This window comes from Lepisosteus oculatus, chromosome 8 (genome assembly GCF_040954835.1).
Source record: "Lepisosteus oculatus isolate fLepOcu1 chromosome 8, fLepOcu1.hap2, whole genome shotgun sequence".
NCBI classification, from domain to species: Eukaryota; Metazoa; Chordata; class Actinopteri; order Semionotiformes; family Lepisosteidae; genus Lepisosteus; species Lepisosteus oculatus.
Window position 1 is genome coordinate 44,258,250 of NC_090703.1, and position 14,200 is coordinate 44,272,449.

Genomic DNA, 14,200 nt, shown 5'->3' on the forward strand with positions numbered 1-14,200 from the left:
TGACTTAGGTGAAACAGCTGCATGGATCACCTTATGTTTGGCTCCCTGATTTTCCAGATCTACACTCAAGAGGAAATTTATTGCACTACAGTACACATATTATAGAATGACTTGTTCCTTAGGAATAACCCATCCTGTCAAAAGTAGCAGGAAGGGCTCAGTATTTGGGGGAAAAAATTCAAAACAAATAAAACCTAAACAGCCACCAAAAAATTATATTCAAAATATATTTTTTATAAATAGTTATTGTTAGATAACACTAACAATAATTAGGCATGTATACTTTTAGACCATAACAATATGGCCAATCCTGGAATGTTCATTTAAACATATCTATTTTCTGGGCATTTTACTGTTTGATACATTTACTGTTGCACTGTTGCACTGAATGACCTTTGCCGTAAAGGCAGGAATATTATAATTTTAAATAAATTTAAATTTAAAGTATCATAGTTCACACACAACAAAAGAAATGTTAAGCATAAGTAAAATAAGTAAATAAGTAAATTTATGTCAAAATCACATCTTTCACCTGTTTTGACGTGTTTATGTATTTTAAAGGGCAGTTGGTGTGAGTTTAACATAATTATCCAACCCTTAAATAAAATCCAAACAATGTTCACAATTAAATGTCTCTAGCCCTAGCTTTCTGTTTGCTGTAAATTAGTCCTAAGTACTGTGTATGAAACTGATCTGTCAACACACATGCAGACCAAAAATGAGCTTTTTAACTTATCAGACACACGAAAATACCTGTTACAAAAAACAATTAGTGACAACAGGTCACTAATTTTTCATCCACATTGTAACAGCCTTATTACATAAAGACTGGGGTATATAAGATAATACAGCACAGGTTTTTGATAGCAAGATCAGATCAGGAATAAAATACACAAAAGCCGTTTCTTTAAATTGTACTATTCTTCAAATTTATACTAATACAGTCAAGCCCTCCTGCTCAAATCCTCATAGAATGTAATGCTGTGAAAAGCCCTTTAAAAACCTGATGGGTCTTCAGGTCTGTAAAGGCAAACATGTGTGGCAGGCCTAATGTTCTAAATGAAAGAGCTCTTCTTTGATTTTTAAAATACCGGAATCAGCGAAGCAATTTGCAACTCAAATTTAAGGACATCACTAATCAGTCTTGAGAGATCACTGGCGACACATTCTCATTAAGTATGAGCACAGCTATAGATGTTCTTTTTTTGGAAAGAGAAAAAAATCAATAGGCATATCATACATTCTGGGACTAACTTCTCCAAGCTGCCATTACAGGAACACTGTCACACAAAGAAGAATCACGGTAAGTTTTTGATACAGACAACAGCGATCACATTGATCATTCTCCCAGTGTGCATCATCTTACACATCAGCGGGAGTGAATATTGAGGAGGTTGGTGTGCTTATCCATGCTTAGCACAGTGCAGAGAAACTCCACCAAAGACATATAAATATTTTAGTGTCTTGTAACAGCTCATCCCAGAAATCAGAGGGAGTCAAATGCTGTCACATAAAAGTGAGCTTTATGAAAAACGACATTTCCATAATGTTGTGTAAATGATGTCATCAGATGTCATATCTGAAAACTGACCAACTGGATTAAAAGGTTAAAAATTAGTCCTCTCTTCAAACTGTATACTCTAGGTAAACAACCAGCTATGTGGCAGTGTCAAAGCCAATGGGCTGGGCTCAGTGATGTGTAACATAACAAATGAGGCCTGCTTGACTTGCACTGACCTCTCTGCTGGTAAGTTATGGTATTATTGCAGCTGACCGAGCCTGACAGAAACTATTTCTCTTTAGAAAGAAGCAGCCATATTACAAATCACACTAAGCGTTTAAAGCACTCAATGTTTAGGTTGTTCAGAGATAGTCAGAATGCAATATTCAGGACTGCAGAAAACTTTGTCTCTCTTGCAAAACAATGCAATTTGTGCACATCATTTCACTTTCAATTTCAGATGTTGGCTAAGGGTTTATAGGATTTTATCCACAAGTTCAAGCAAAGCTTTTAGAAATTTAACCCTAAACGTAATGAGATGGTAGAAATTATTGTATTAAATGGATTTTATAAGGCAATTACTGCTGCAAAGCTGGGAAGGTTGTGTTTTGGTAAAACAAGAGTTTAGACACAGACAGTTGGTGTACGCTTTTCAAAACAGCATGAACCGTGTTAAGATAAATTAAGCACCTTGCTTTTGTACAACAAATCTTTTAAGTTGGTAGTGGGAGATATTATCACCATGTTTTTGCCATCTAAATTCAGAACTAAATATATAAGCTGCTGTACTGCAATTTCAGTTTGTCTGCCACGACAGAATGAGTCATGGCAGCTAAACCCAAATGTGTAAATTCCCAAGATGAATAAATAACAAGGCCTCAAGTGAAATTTCACAGCACATCTGCTGAGTATATGCGACTTCAGGCATAAAAGCAAAGCACTGGTTTCTTTTACTTTTCAACAAAGTGAAAATATATATATAGTATAGTTACTTACATGTGATGTAGTAGCTTATATTCCGTTTGAACTCCAGGCCCATATAGTTTGGACTGAACTCCTGGAACTTGATGGTGAACTTGATGTCTTTTTCAGGCTTGTTACAATTAACCAGCACATTGGGGTCCATAACTGTACTACAGGAATCTGCCTGGATCTTCTTCACCAAGTACAGCTTATAGTACTCATATGGTCGTCCAACTTCAGCCTTTGGGCAAATAATGTCCAGCTTGTCTCCTATCTCAGGGTAAATCACCAAGCCCTTTCCAGGCAAAAACCTACAAAAGAGAAAGAACAGAAAGGGTTCAGATAAATAATCATTAAACTTTTACAATGTTACACATAAACATTATGTGAAACAGACCAGTATTTCTCGTTATATATTTTAATTATTTATGCTTAACCAGTACAACATATTTGTATGTAATTCTATCTGAAGCACATACATTCTTCTTATATATTTTGGTTAGACTTTAAGGAAAATGTCTTAAAAGTGGATATTTTTGGTAAAATTCGTAGAACCAGCCAGGCGTTATTATGATTCGCTTCACACAATTTGTTGAGTGTGCAAAAACTGCTACACCAAAGTGCTTTAAATTTAACTTAAATGCATGTCCTACTCTTGCTAAGTATCCGATTCCAAGACACAACACTGCAGAAATCTGCCAGTGCAAACCACTACAGGATACTGGTTTTTAAGTAGTCAAGTTATGATGGATGAATGAAATTAAGAGACACAATTTACCCCATTTAAACTCAAGGATACATTTATGGCTTCTAAAATAGAGGGCCCTCAATTTACAATTTTCCTTTCAAAAATCAAACCTCCCTCTAGATACAAGGCTGTTAATAACTTGGGAAAATTGGCATGTTTCTAGTAAATTATGCTGCTGATCTATCTTAACCTAAGAAGATATTATCTGTCAGGACCAGGTTTAACACTTATTCCAGCAAACGTATACAACAAAGCTGAGAACATAAAAGAAACAAGTGAGTATAATCCTGTCACACTTATTCACACCTACACATTAACACTAAAACCAAGCTGCATTTTTAAAGAGTGAATCAGACTGTCCTACATGCACATTTTTTTCCATTATTACTTAAAGTCTGCTTCTGAACTGTACTAGACACGCATGACTTTCAGTATCACCTTTCTCTTTTGGGATACCTGAAAGTCAATTCTTTCCTATGCCACTTGCTACCAAACAGGGCAATCTAGGCTAGATTCATACAAAACATTAAGCCATTTTATATTCCCATTTCATGCTTAAAGCCAACTTTTGTATATTGCTTTATAAGAAAAACAAATGTTTTATAAATGTCCAGGTTCCAAAAAAGGAATTAACCTTTGTACAACACTGTTGTAACAGTAGCTGGTGATAAAAAAAAATGCTATACTCAATATTTTGTCATCCCTTTTAAAGGAAAAATCACACATCGCCTGTCAATAGTACCAACATTTTAGTTCCAACTCATATGCACACATGCACACACACACACAAAGCACAGCTACATCTTTATTATATCAGGCAAATAATACCCAACCAGATGTTAATGGGAAATCAGATCTGTTTCATGCAAACTCCGCTTTGCTCCTGATTGCATTTAATCTTCGCTGGTTCAGGAGAAATAGATGATGAAACGATTGCCCTGATGGGCAGATGGCACCCCGACGCTGCTTCTTTAAAATTCATTTTGATGTTTCTCTCTCTAATTCAGAGCAACATGCTCTAGTGCATTTTAATTAAGGATTTAAAATAGCTGTTTACCTTTTGTGCTTTATAATTCATGAGGTCTTGTTTTTTCTTAATTTAACCCTTCGGTAATGTTGACAAATCCACATTCAGCACAAAATAAAAGTGCTGATACAAACTGTCTAGTTTGGGAACAGCAGTTTACAGTGAACTCTTTTTACAGTCTCCTGTTTTTTTCAGAATCTGAAATCAAGTGAAACAATGTCTGCCTTAGCTATATAAATAGGAATCTAGAAACAAAATGTATATGTTTAAAATGTTTGGCTATAAAAGACGGGCAGTAGTGGGTTCTGAGCATTATTTACCACGTGCACTGTGCATGTACATATGGAACAGATTTAAAAATAAATACTGGGTTCAAAACATTATATAAATGCATATTTTTTTTTAACTTGGAAAAAAAATTATAGTGTACATGACCCAATCATTATTTGTATTGCCTCAGATAAATTACTTAATTTTTAAAGAAACCATTCAGAACATCTAAGTTGAAAAATAGTTTGGCTTTCTGATATTAATGTCATCTAGTTAATTCAATAGAAACCGTTTGTACACTGAGAAACATTAGAAATGCAACAAATGCTTTGGTTCCAATATTCACTTATTGTGTTTTATTGCCTGTGAGTGGACTGAAAACCAATTAACTGTATGTATTTTTAAAAGTCTAGTCTTCTTTCTTTCACGTACCCATCCAGCTGATGGTATCTGTTACAGTACCAAGGAAACTGATGATTGTGTTCTTTAAGTTTAATTACAACAGCGAAGCCAAGAAAGACAAGCTCACACAATGAGTGACATTCCAGTGGAATGGAATGGAGTCTCGTCCACCACCCTCCAAGAGACGTTAACAAAAATAATATTGTTATGCCACAAGCACCAAAGTCAATAGCATGCCTCATTTCTGTCACAATCGCTAGCACATGTATCAATAATCAAAAATAAGGCTTTGGTTTCTTCATTATGAAGAGTAGGGAGGCCTTTTTTCAAGCAGTTGGTAATCAGGTCTGCACTTTTAGTTTACAATTTAATTTACCACCCACCTTTTCCATAGCCCTTATTTGTGCACCTATTAAAGCAGCAGCCGTTCACATTTTTCGCAATGTGTGATTGCTGCTGAGTGTCTATAAATACATTTTAATGTTTCGAGTATTGCAAAATTGATTCTTTACAGTCTGGCTCACACTGGCGTTTGAGGCATATTGGCATCAGAGTAAACCACATGAGTGAAGCCTACGGACACCCCCTGTGTTGCAGTCTGGTTCCAGATTCTATGGAACTACACTTCAAGCTAAACCAATTGATCCAGCATTTGCCCTTATCCATGATTATAAGGTTTTGGGCTTAAGACCAAAGTTTTTCATTTTATCTCCTGCTAAGCTCTCAAACTTCACTGGAAACCTTGATGTTTAATAAAAATCTTTTGATTTAAAAGGTCTATAATGAAATCCTGCTGCTAATCTGCCTTTTATATTTCATCCAGCAGACCAATGACTGTAAAGGTACATAAATAAAAATGCTTAAAATAAATGAGTCAATACTGTGAGAATAAAAGGAGAAGACACTGTTGAAATGTGCATCAAATCCTGAGTTAATATTGAGATGGTATTGTTATCTACCTCAAAAAAGAACATGTACACAGCCAAGAAAAAACAACTCATTACACAGCAAGTTTCAGCATACATAACGTTGTTTATCTTTTATACAATTTAAATGTTATCTCAAAAAAAATTCTAATACAGTGCACTATGGTAATGACTCTCCAACATCACATTATTGATATTGTTTCATATTTTCAAAATGTAAAAAAAGAATACAAAAGGGATTTTTGGGGGGGTTTTCAATGCTATGCTATTATAAACTTACACAGAAGAAACAAGTCCTGTCTGCCAAGTAAAAACACAAATTTGTGTTGATTACCGAGACAATCTGTTTTTGTGTAATCTCTACGTATATGTAAAGAATTTTAGAAAGACGCAATAACTTCTCCTAAAAAAGCTCTTACAATAAGAATTTAGAATTAAGATATTTAGCAATATCGCAGAACCTTTCCTCAATAATAGCAACAATACTGTTTTTTTTCTGGAACGCTGGCATAGTTCACAAATCCAACTGTCCGTGTTTTGATTAGTTACTTAGAAAATAAAAATTATAATACATGAAATAATGAAAACTGGAAATGGATTACAGTAAAGGATGTGTATTTAACTCAGCAAGGGCTATAATCTGTATAAAACATTTCAGTGCAGACAACGTCTCACAATGACATTAACCAAAATGAAAATCAGTATGTTGTTGACCAAATTTCCACATTTCACTTTTCTGGAATGTGTGCTATATCACGACTGACAATTCCAAACAAAGATCATTTTGAAAATAATCTGCAATATACAGTATACCTTGGTGCTTTTTTGTCGTTAGAAACAATATCTGCATGCTTATTTATTCAGCTCTATCAAATGCCTCAGGGAGCAAATTACAATGACGTATCTCGACTATGAAATAGAAAACTGGCAATTAGTATGTCTCATATCACCATTCAGCAGACTAGACAGATTCACGACAGTTTTTTTGTTTTAATTATAAGGCATTGCTTCATGTTTTGGGGCACTAGTTTAAGGGACAAATTTATACAGAAAAAGAATTGCACTAAACACAACCAAGCATTCTTTGGAAATAGGTATATGTCATACATCAAACAGATTGGTCCTTAATGAAAGTTGCAAACACCTACCTAGCAAGTTATAAGCAGAGGGTTTCTGATACAGCAATTTGTAAAAATAAGTCCTCAAAAACGAAGGGGTTTTCAGGTTTTTGAATTCTTGCAACTTTGGTAAGTACAGACTGGAAGTACATCTTAAAATCATACGGCAGAAAAGGCAATGCAAAAATGTGCTGAAACAATGAGAACATAATTATCTTGTGTATGTCTGTCTGAACAACATTGTCATTTATTACATTGTTCTGGCACAGATTGTTCTGAAATTTTAATTAAGTAAAATTATTAAATTACATATATGTTCTCCATCCTACAATAACTGTAATAAGATTTTGGATCCTTACCTAATCAGTGCACAGAGATACTATTTAACGTTTCGGAACTTATTCCTGGCTGAAGGTGAAGGGTTTGTGCAAAATGAAAAGTTTATTTCTTTTTTGTAATATAATTACATTGCTGGAAAACATTAATTGTAAGGAGAAATTGTAAAATTGTAACATTTTTAATTTTCATTTTTCATAAACCTCTTGTCATTAAGAGTAAGGAATCAATCTATTTTCTTCAATAACAATGCGACAGGCTTTCACACATCAGCAGATTTGGTTTTCTATTATAATTGGATATAACCAACAATAAGAAAATTATAAAAGCATAAGAATGGTTATATAACAGAGGTAACCTATAAGTACCTCTAACAAAATTCTAAACTTAAAAGCCCTAGAGAAACCTATGTCTGCAGTTTTTAGACTTGTCAGTCGGTATGATCAAACTACTGAAAAATGTTACCAAACTCTCTGTTTTAGCTGGTTCTGCCTTTTCTTTTGAAAATTGTAATAACGTAGCTGTTCCACAACTCTAAAACTCTATTTGTGTACTATTCTTTAAGAAACAAGTATAAATGTTAATATTAAAATATACAACAACTCCCCCTCATTAACAATAGTAAACGGTGGTAGACAATGGTTAGTAGGGGCTTTGGTGTCTCCCTTTGACTTGTTATCGTGAAGGACCTTCCAAGGAGCCTAGATCTCAGAGATGCAGGTATACTCTCTCTGGGACAATTGGCTAAAAGACACTCAGTGTCGGTGAAACAGAAACCCTATGCCCTGGATTAATCTCATTCTTGGCTGCTCCAAGCCCGACAAGGTTTCAGCTTGTCTGGATAACACAGACTCCTCTGTTTAGCTCCCCAGACCTGTTTTCTTTGCAAAGCCCTGATCTTGAGGTTTTTCAAGCATGCTATCAGGTGACAGCGTTTAGTTTCCTTATTGTTTCGTTAGGTGTTTTTGATGGGAAAGGTGAGGAGGCCAGAGCTAGCCCTGAAAACTAATTCTTCAAAGTTGGGCAAATACTGTGGTTTTGTTGTCAAACTTGCTTAAACAACAGGTTTGTCTAATATATGTAAAGGGTGTTTTTTTCCTCTCTTTTTTTTTAAAGTGCATGCATCTTCAAATGTCAAAAAATGTTTTAAAAAAGTGCATAGTTATCTTCAAAGGTTAAAATTAGTTTGCTCAAATCAATACCCAAAAAGGGCATTTTAGCTTGCACTGAAGCAATCTAAAATATATTGATACAGACTTTAAAAAGACATTCTCAACAAAGACTGTACATCCGGTTTGAGTTATCTGAGATTTTAAACACAAACAGTGATATGAAATCTAGTCTCAGCTAAAGACTGACCACACATCTCTTTCTTTGCGGCGCACAACAGTAAAGTTAGTGAATCATGTTTATGCTCACTAGCTCCCTCTACTGCAATCATACTAGATATGTTTTAGTCAATAAGGAACTTTTAGAAATATCACTGAAAACAAAATAAAAGAAATTAAATTTGTTATGCTCTTTTTTCCAGGCGTATGTGTCACAACCACTAAGCTATTTACAAAATTTAATCTACTGCATCCTTACCCAGAACAGGAGGCAAACCTGTGGTTTGAAAAACATGTTTAAATTTTAAATGTAATAAAAAGCACAGCCAATGGTTAAGCTGATTTCTTGAAAAGAGATGACTGTTCATTGTTTTAAAATACACAAAGTACAGTGGCTTATAAATAAGGTTTGGTTTGGGGTATTTGTTTCTAAACAGAATTAAAAAATATTTCAGGTGCAACATTTTGACATGGCAGGTTGATTTTATTATATGAAAGAAATCATCAGAAACAGTAAGGTATTATATGTTTTAGAAAGTAATGAATATTAATAAGGTTAATTAACATATTCATCGGATGTGCTCCATGGTAGCCTTCTCATTCACACTGCCATCTAGCACATCCTTTCATGTCTTTTCAATGGCAATTTTTGCTCGGTGGATGAATGTGATTATTACTGCTTTATCTGATTTCAATGGAGATTTAAATTGGTGTTATACTCATCTGAGTGCACTGAGCCCCAGTACTTGATTTTTTTTTCAAATAAATCTCTTGTTTACCAAGGGTAGATGATTTTACAGCACTTTAATAAAAGCCAATTTGAGCACAGAAGTTCACATTACAATTTAACAGAACACCTAAAGTGGGTGAAGAAATTTTAACAAATGGATTTCAGTTTTTCGCTACTGAGTATTCCTGTTCCAAATACATTGTTCAGTTTAGTTGTCTTGTTCATGTCTCTCAGTTACTTGTTTCCTTTAGGATGTCTGGCAGGGAGTGACTTAATTTAAATATCTGTATAGAGAATGCATAGAGTTTAAAGAGATCACAGAGCAGTGATCAATGCATATAAAACACAAAAATTTTATCCAGCATTAAATTTAGTAACGTAGTACTGGGAAACACATGACTGAGGCTTTTGGGGGGGGGGGGGGGGGCTTTTGCTAATTTTTAAAGACAATGAGAAGGTATGGGTTGGGCAGTAACTCCAGTGGCAAGGCCTACAAAGTTCCAAGATACTTTCTCTGAGAAAACAAACAAGCTCTCCATGTACCGGAGGTAGATTTGAACTGTTAGCAAACTCTCCTCCAACACAAACTCAAGATGTGCTGGTGACAGGCCTCAGTGCTGTCTAGGGTCTACAGAGAGCCCTATATTTTTAAAACTTTATGGTCAGGGGAATGGAAAACAGTCCCTCACAACAGAAAAAGGTCATTTGGGACTCTACATTTAAACACCAAAGTCTACTTTGTTAGGGGTCAGTTGTAAAACTGAAAAAAGGTTAGAAACTATTTGCATAAATCAGTATTTGCTAAGATTCTATGAGTAAAAGGAAAAAAAAGTTGGTAGTGTTTGCTAAAAATATGGTTGCAGTGAGAATTCAGTTTTACTTATACTTGTATGGTGTAATTTTTGGCATCTAAATTAACAAAAAAGGTAATATTGCATCTTATTAGTTGCATAATTCCATTTAACTTTTCATGTCATTTTAAAATCTCAAGCTGCTTGTAGCATTAGCTCAGAGCTATCACAACCCAAGGGATTGTATTTTGCATAATAAAGTACTGCACCTTATCTTACCAAAGCATACAACTACATAATCACTGAGGTCTGAGCAGAGACTTCAATCCTAGAGACATATGGTGATTGCTGCTTTCAATCTCAGCTTCATCTCTTTAAATTCAATAATCTAGAGTCATTACAAGCACAAAGAATTACAGCACTCTGAGTTAATGATTTTTATATTATACCAACCCTAGATAAACCCTGCTTATTCTTCAAACTGATGACATGAACTTTAAAACATTAATTACTACAATTTTATAGACGATACACAACATTCACCATCACTGAGGCAATTAGTGTTAGTACGATAGAAGATTTACCCCACATTTTGGCATCTTAAGGCAGTAAATTTATAAAATGAATGTTTTATTTGACAGCATTACAATTAAAGTAAACCAGCTTTTATAATTTCAACTGGATTTGCATAAAAATTCTGTTTTAGGGGATCAAGACCTTGAAATCTATTAGCTACTGACTGGCATTACAAAATGAGGGCTGTTATTTTCTCTTTCTTATTTACTTCAATGAAGTTTTTAACTTTTGTTAACACCCACTGGTTCAAAACTTTGTTCGAACATTAGTGTGAAGATATAATCAAATAAAATGCAAATCCTAAAAACTTTCCCACTGTGAAGAAAACTGTTTAATTAAATTATGTAAAACATACCAGGTGCTGGGACCAACCAAAGCAATATGGGTAAACTCTTCGCCCTTAGGAGCAAGTCCACCTCAATTGTCTGGGGTTAAGGGGCCCCATTAATAAACTCTGAGAGATAAGAAGAAACTAGGCGTCTTTTGTTCCCACCTCTTCACTTATTTGGGCCTCCAACACACTTTAAGCCTGGTTTTTCACTTGCAGGCCCATTCAGGTCTCAGAGAAGACAAGGCCTTATTCTCCTTCCAATTGGATTTACAAGATGCACCAGTGAGGCATAAACACGTTGCCATGGAAACATCAGGCTTTTTGGCTGTTTTTTTTTCCCCTCTGACACAACAAAACAGGTTTGAATGTACCGAGTTTAAATTTACCTCAGTTTAACCCTAGGCGCATGCACCTGGAACATCTGTCTTTTTGTAACCAATTGTATACCAATTGTATTTTCCAATTAAACTGACCAATGGAAACATATCTGCAAAGTAGACCAAGTTCTTTTCTGTATCTGTGAAAAAGCACTCATTGTAAAAAGCCATTTAGTGGTTGCAGCTCTTAGCCATTTTGAATACAATCATTACAAAATAAAATGACAGATGTTACAAAACTAAAATCATGAATAGTTATTCCTAACAAGTGAATGCTTCTTTAAAAAAATCAACATTCTAGAAACCCCAGTAGGAATTCATATTACAAATGTCGGATGTAAGTGACTATACGAATATGAAAAATGGGAATAAAAGACTATAATTTCAATTTTGTTCCCAATTAAACTGCATTCATGTATGGCCTTTTTCCCCATTTTGGAACTTCTTTTTTTCTTTTCTGCACAAATATCTTGCCTTAGTGAATTTATGGGTCCTGTTTCCCAGGCCTTTGTAAAGTGCTATGCGTTAATGAGTTTTTGGCTCAAAGTGCTGTCGCAGATGTGAGCTTACCAACACAAAGCAACAGGGAAGCAATTAGTGTTCACCCCCTTTTCTTAAAAAACCTCCACTAGGCAACTGTATCTCTGATATATTCCAAGCAAAGATACCCAAGTTGAACTTATCTATTGGGATCATGCCTCTGTATTCCCAATTGTCTCTGTGCCTTATGCTGTAAGAGCTAACAGCTGTAGTTAATTGTATAATGGTTGTTCCCCATGTTAAAGTACTACAAGCAGTTTTCCTCCTCAGTAGTTCCTTCGTAGTTACAATATTGCAATATGCACACTGCTAGCGATTCAGGGCTTAATTGTTTACAATGCCACCCCACTGTTTATCTCACACTTTAAACTTGAACTATTTAAAACACTTTGGAAAAATCATACCTTGAGCAAAAAACTCAAGTAAACACTTCTTACAGCTATTACGATGAAAAATGTTTTAGTTGAGGGAAAACTAATGGGAGAAATCACAAAAAAAGGCAAAAGGCACATCAAATAGTATGGCACTCAAACCTGTGTTTTAGGCCACAATTGGAAGATTTATTGATGTATATTAGAAAACAATACTAAACCTTACGTAACCTTCATGCCTACTTAATTTCATAAAAATCTCAGTCTTTCCACTTCATTCTCATATAGAAAGTGATCAAAACGTCTGAAAATCACAAACATCAAACAAGTGATGATTTCAACTATACAAAACTCACTTTCTATCTTCTTTTTGTGCTCAGAAGACTAAGTAATCAAGCATTTTCAATCTGAACTTAACATGTTAATTTTGCATATGATTTTATATACATACCAATTGTTCCTACAGCTTTCAACAACATAATCTCCAATCCATCCCAGCTACGACTAAATCCAACCTAAACCATAATTATTTAAATGACAAAGGTGACCTGAAAAACAGCTCCTTTTGTACCATCATTATTTCAATTAAATGGCAGCCCCCTTCTGAGCTAGTTCTAATGAACTCTGGAGCAAATCATTACTACGGCTTTATGCATTTCTCAACTCAACACGAAGGCAAGTCTTAAAAAAGAGGGGGGAGGGGTTCAAATCCATACCTCCCCTTCTCCTTTCTTTCTATGTCAGAACACAGGATTTAGATCAACTTGAATACGACCAATTAAAGTGTGCATTTATTCATTTATTTAGCCCATGCAAATGAAGTTCATTCACATTTTTTTCCCCCTCAAATAGCAATTTCTCTTGAGAAAAATTCTTGTGAGGGGTACTCTCCCCACCCAAGTTCCCTCCCCCCCCGCCCCCTTTAACACATTCCAAGAAAGAATATAAGCACATGATTTGGCATTCCCCCTTGGCTCAGAATACACTATGTTAGAAAAATGATACAATAGAACTGCAGGGTGTACTGGCAGTCTGCAGTGCCAGTCTCAACTAGCCTGGGCCCTTCAACTGTCACCATTCATATCTCTCTCAATGGGCCTCATGCTGGCTATGAGGTAAGGAAATATTCAAAGCCTGTTTTGTGAGCTGAGGACATCCCCTGACAAGTGCAAGGCTACTGCTGAATAAAAAAGTCCATATGGGGCAAATTGTAATAAATTGATTTCTGCAACCGAAAAGCAGCAGGAACAGACCGTATTTCAATTAAAATTAATAAAGTTTTTCCCACAGACAAGCTAATTTATCCCCAGTGGATTAATACTGAAACTGGCAGGATGGTGAATATAGGTACTTTATTTTCCTTTCTTTCTCTGCAATAATTAGCTCGCTTTGAAAAATGCTGCGTCGCCCAGAGAGGGAGTTCAAGTTGTGTGAACCAGAACTTTGATGAGACGTTATTCAAGACAGGACAAAAAAAAAGAAGGCAGGCAAAGAATGCAAAAGTTAATTTATCTAACTGCAAAACCTCAAGCGTAACGGGCATAATATGTGGGGTTTAAGGATATATGTATATTTAACCAGAATTTAAAGGGTCATTTATCTAGGGATTTTAAAATGAAAATGCATAAAACAATCTGAAAGGCGCTGGGAAGAGAAATTTCAATCTAAGATGTTTCCAACAAAAAAGATTAGACTACATGTGTTTCACTACACTTCAAATGTATTTCAAACCAGTATTTTATCTCTTAAACTAACATGACACAATTTTACAGTCATAACATTTAATCCTCTCCTGTAAAGTGCATAATTCTGATTGGTTGACCTCACTATGTTGTTTCCTAAATGCTTATTATCGTGCTATGTAA

The 14,200-nt window shown here is 35.0% G+C and overlaps 1 protein-coding gene across 1 annotated transcript in view; it reads right to left on the reverse strand.

The window, feature by feature from the left end:
* efnb1 (ephrin-B1) overlaps nucleotides 1-14,200 on the reverse strand; it is an 85,805-nt gene that overhangs the window by 38,607 nt on the left and 32,998 nt on the right. The window contains exon 2 of the mRNA XM_006632825.3: nucleotides 2,498-2,775. Within this exon, the coding sequence (XP_006632888.1) occupies nucleotides 2,498-2,775 (278 nt within the window). The remainder of the gene's footprint in view (nucleotides 1-2,497; nucleotides 2,776-14,200) is intronic.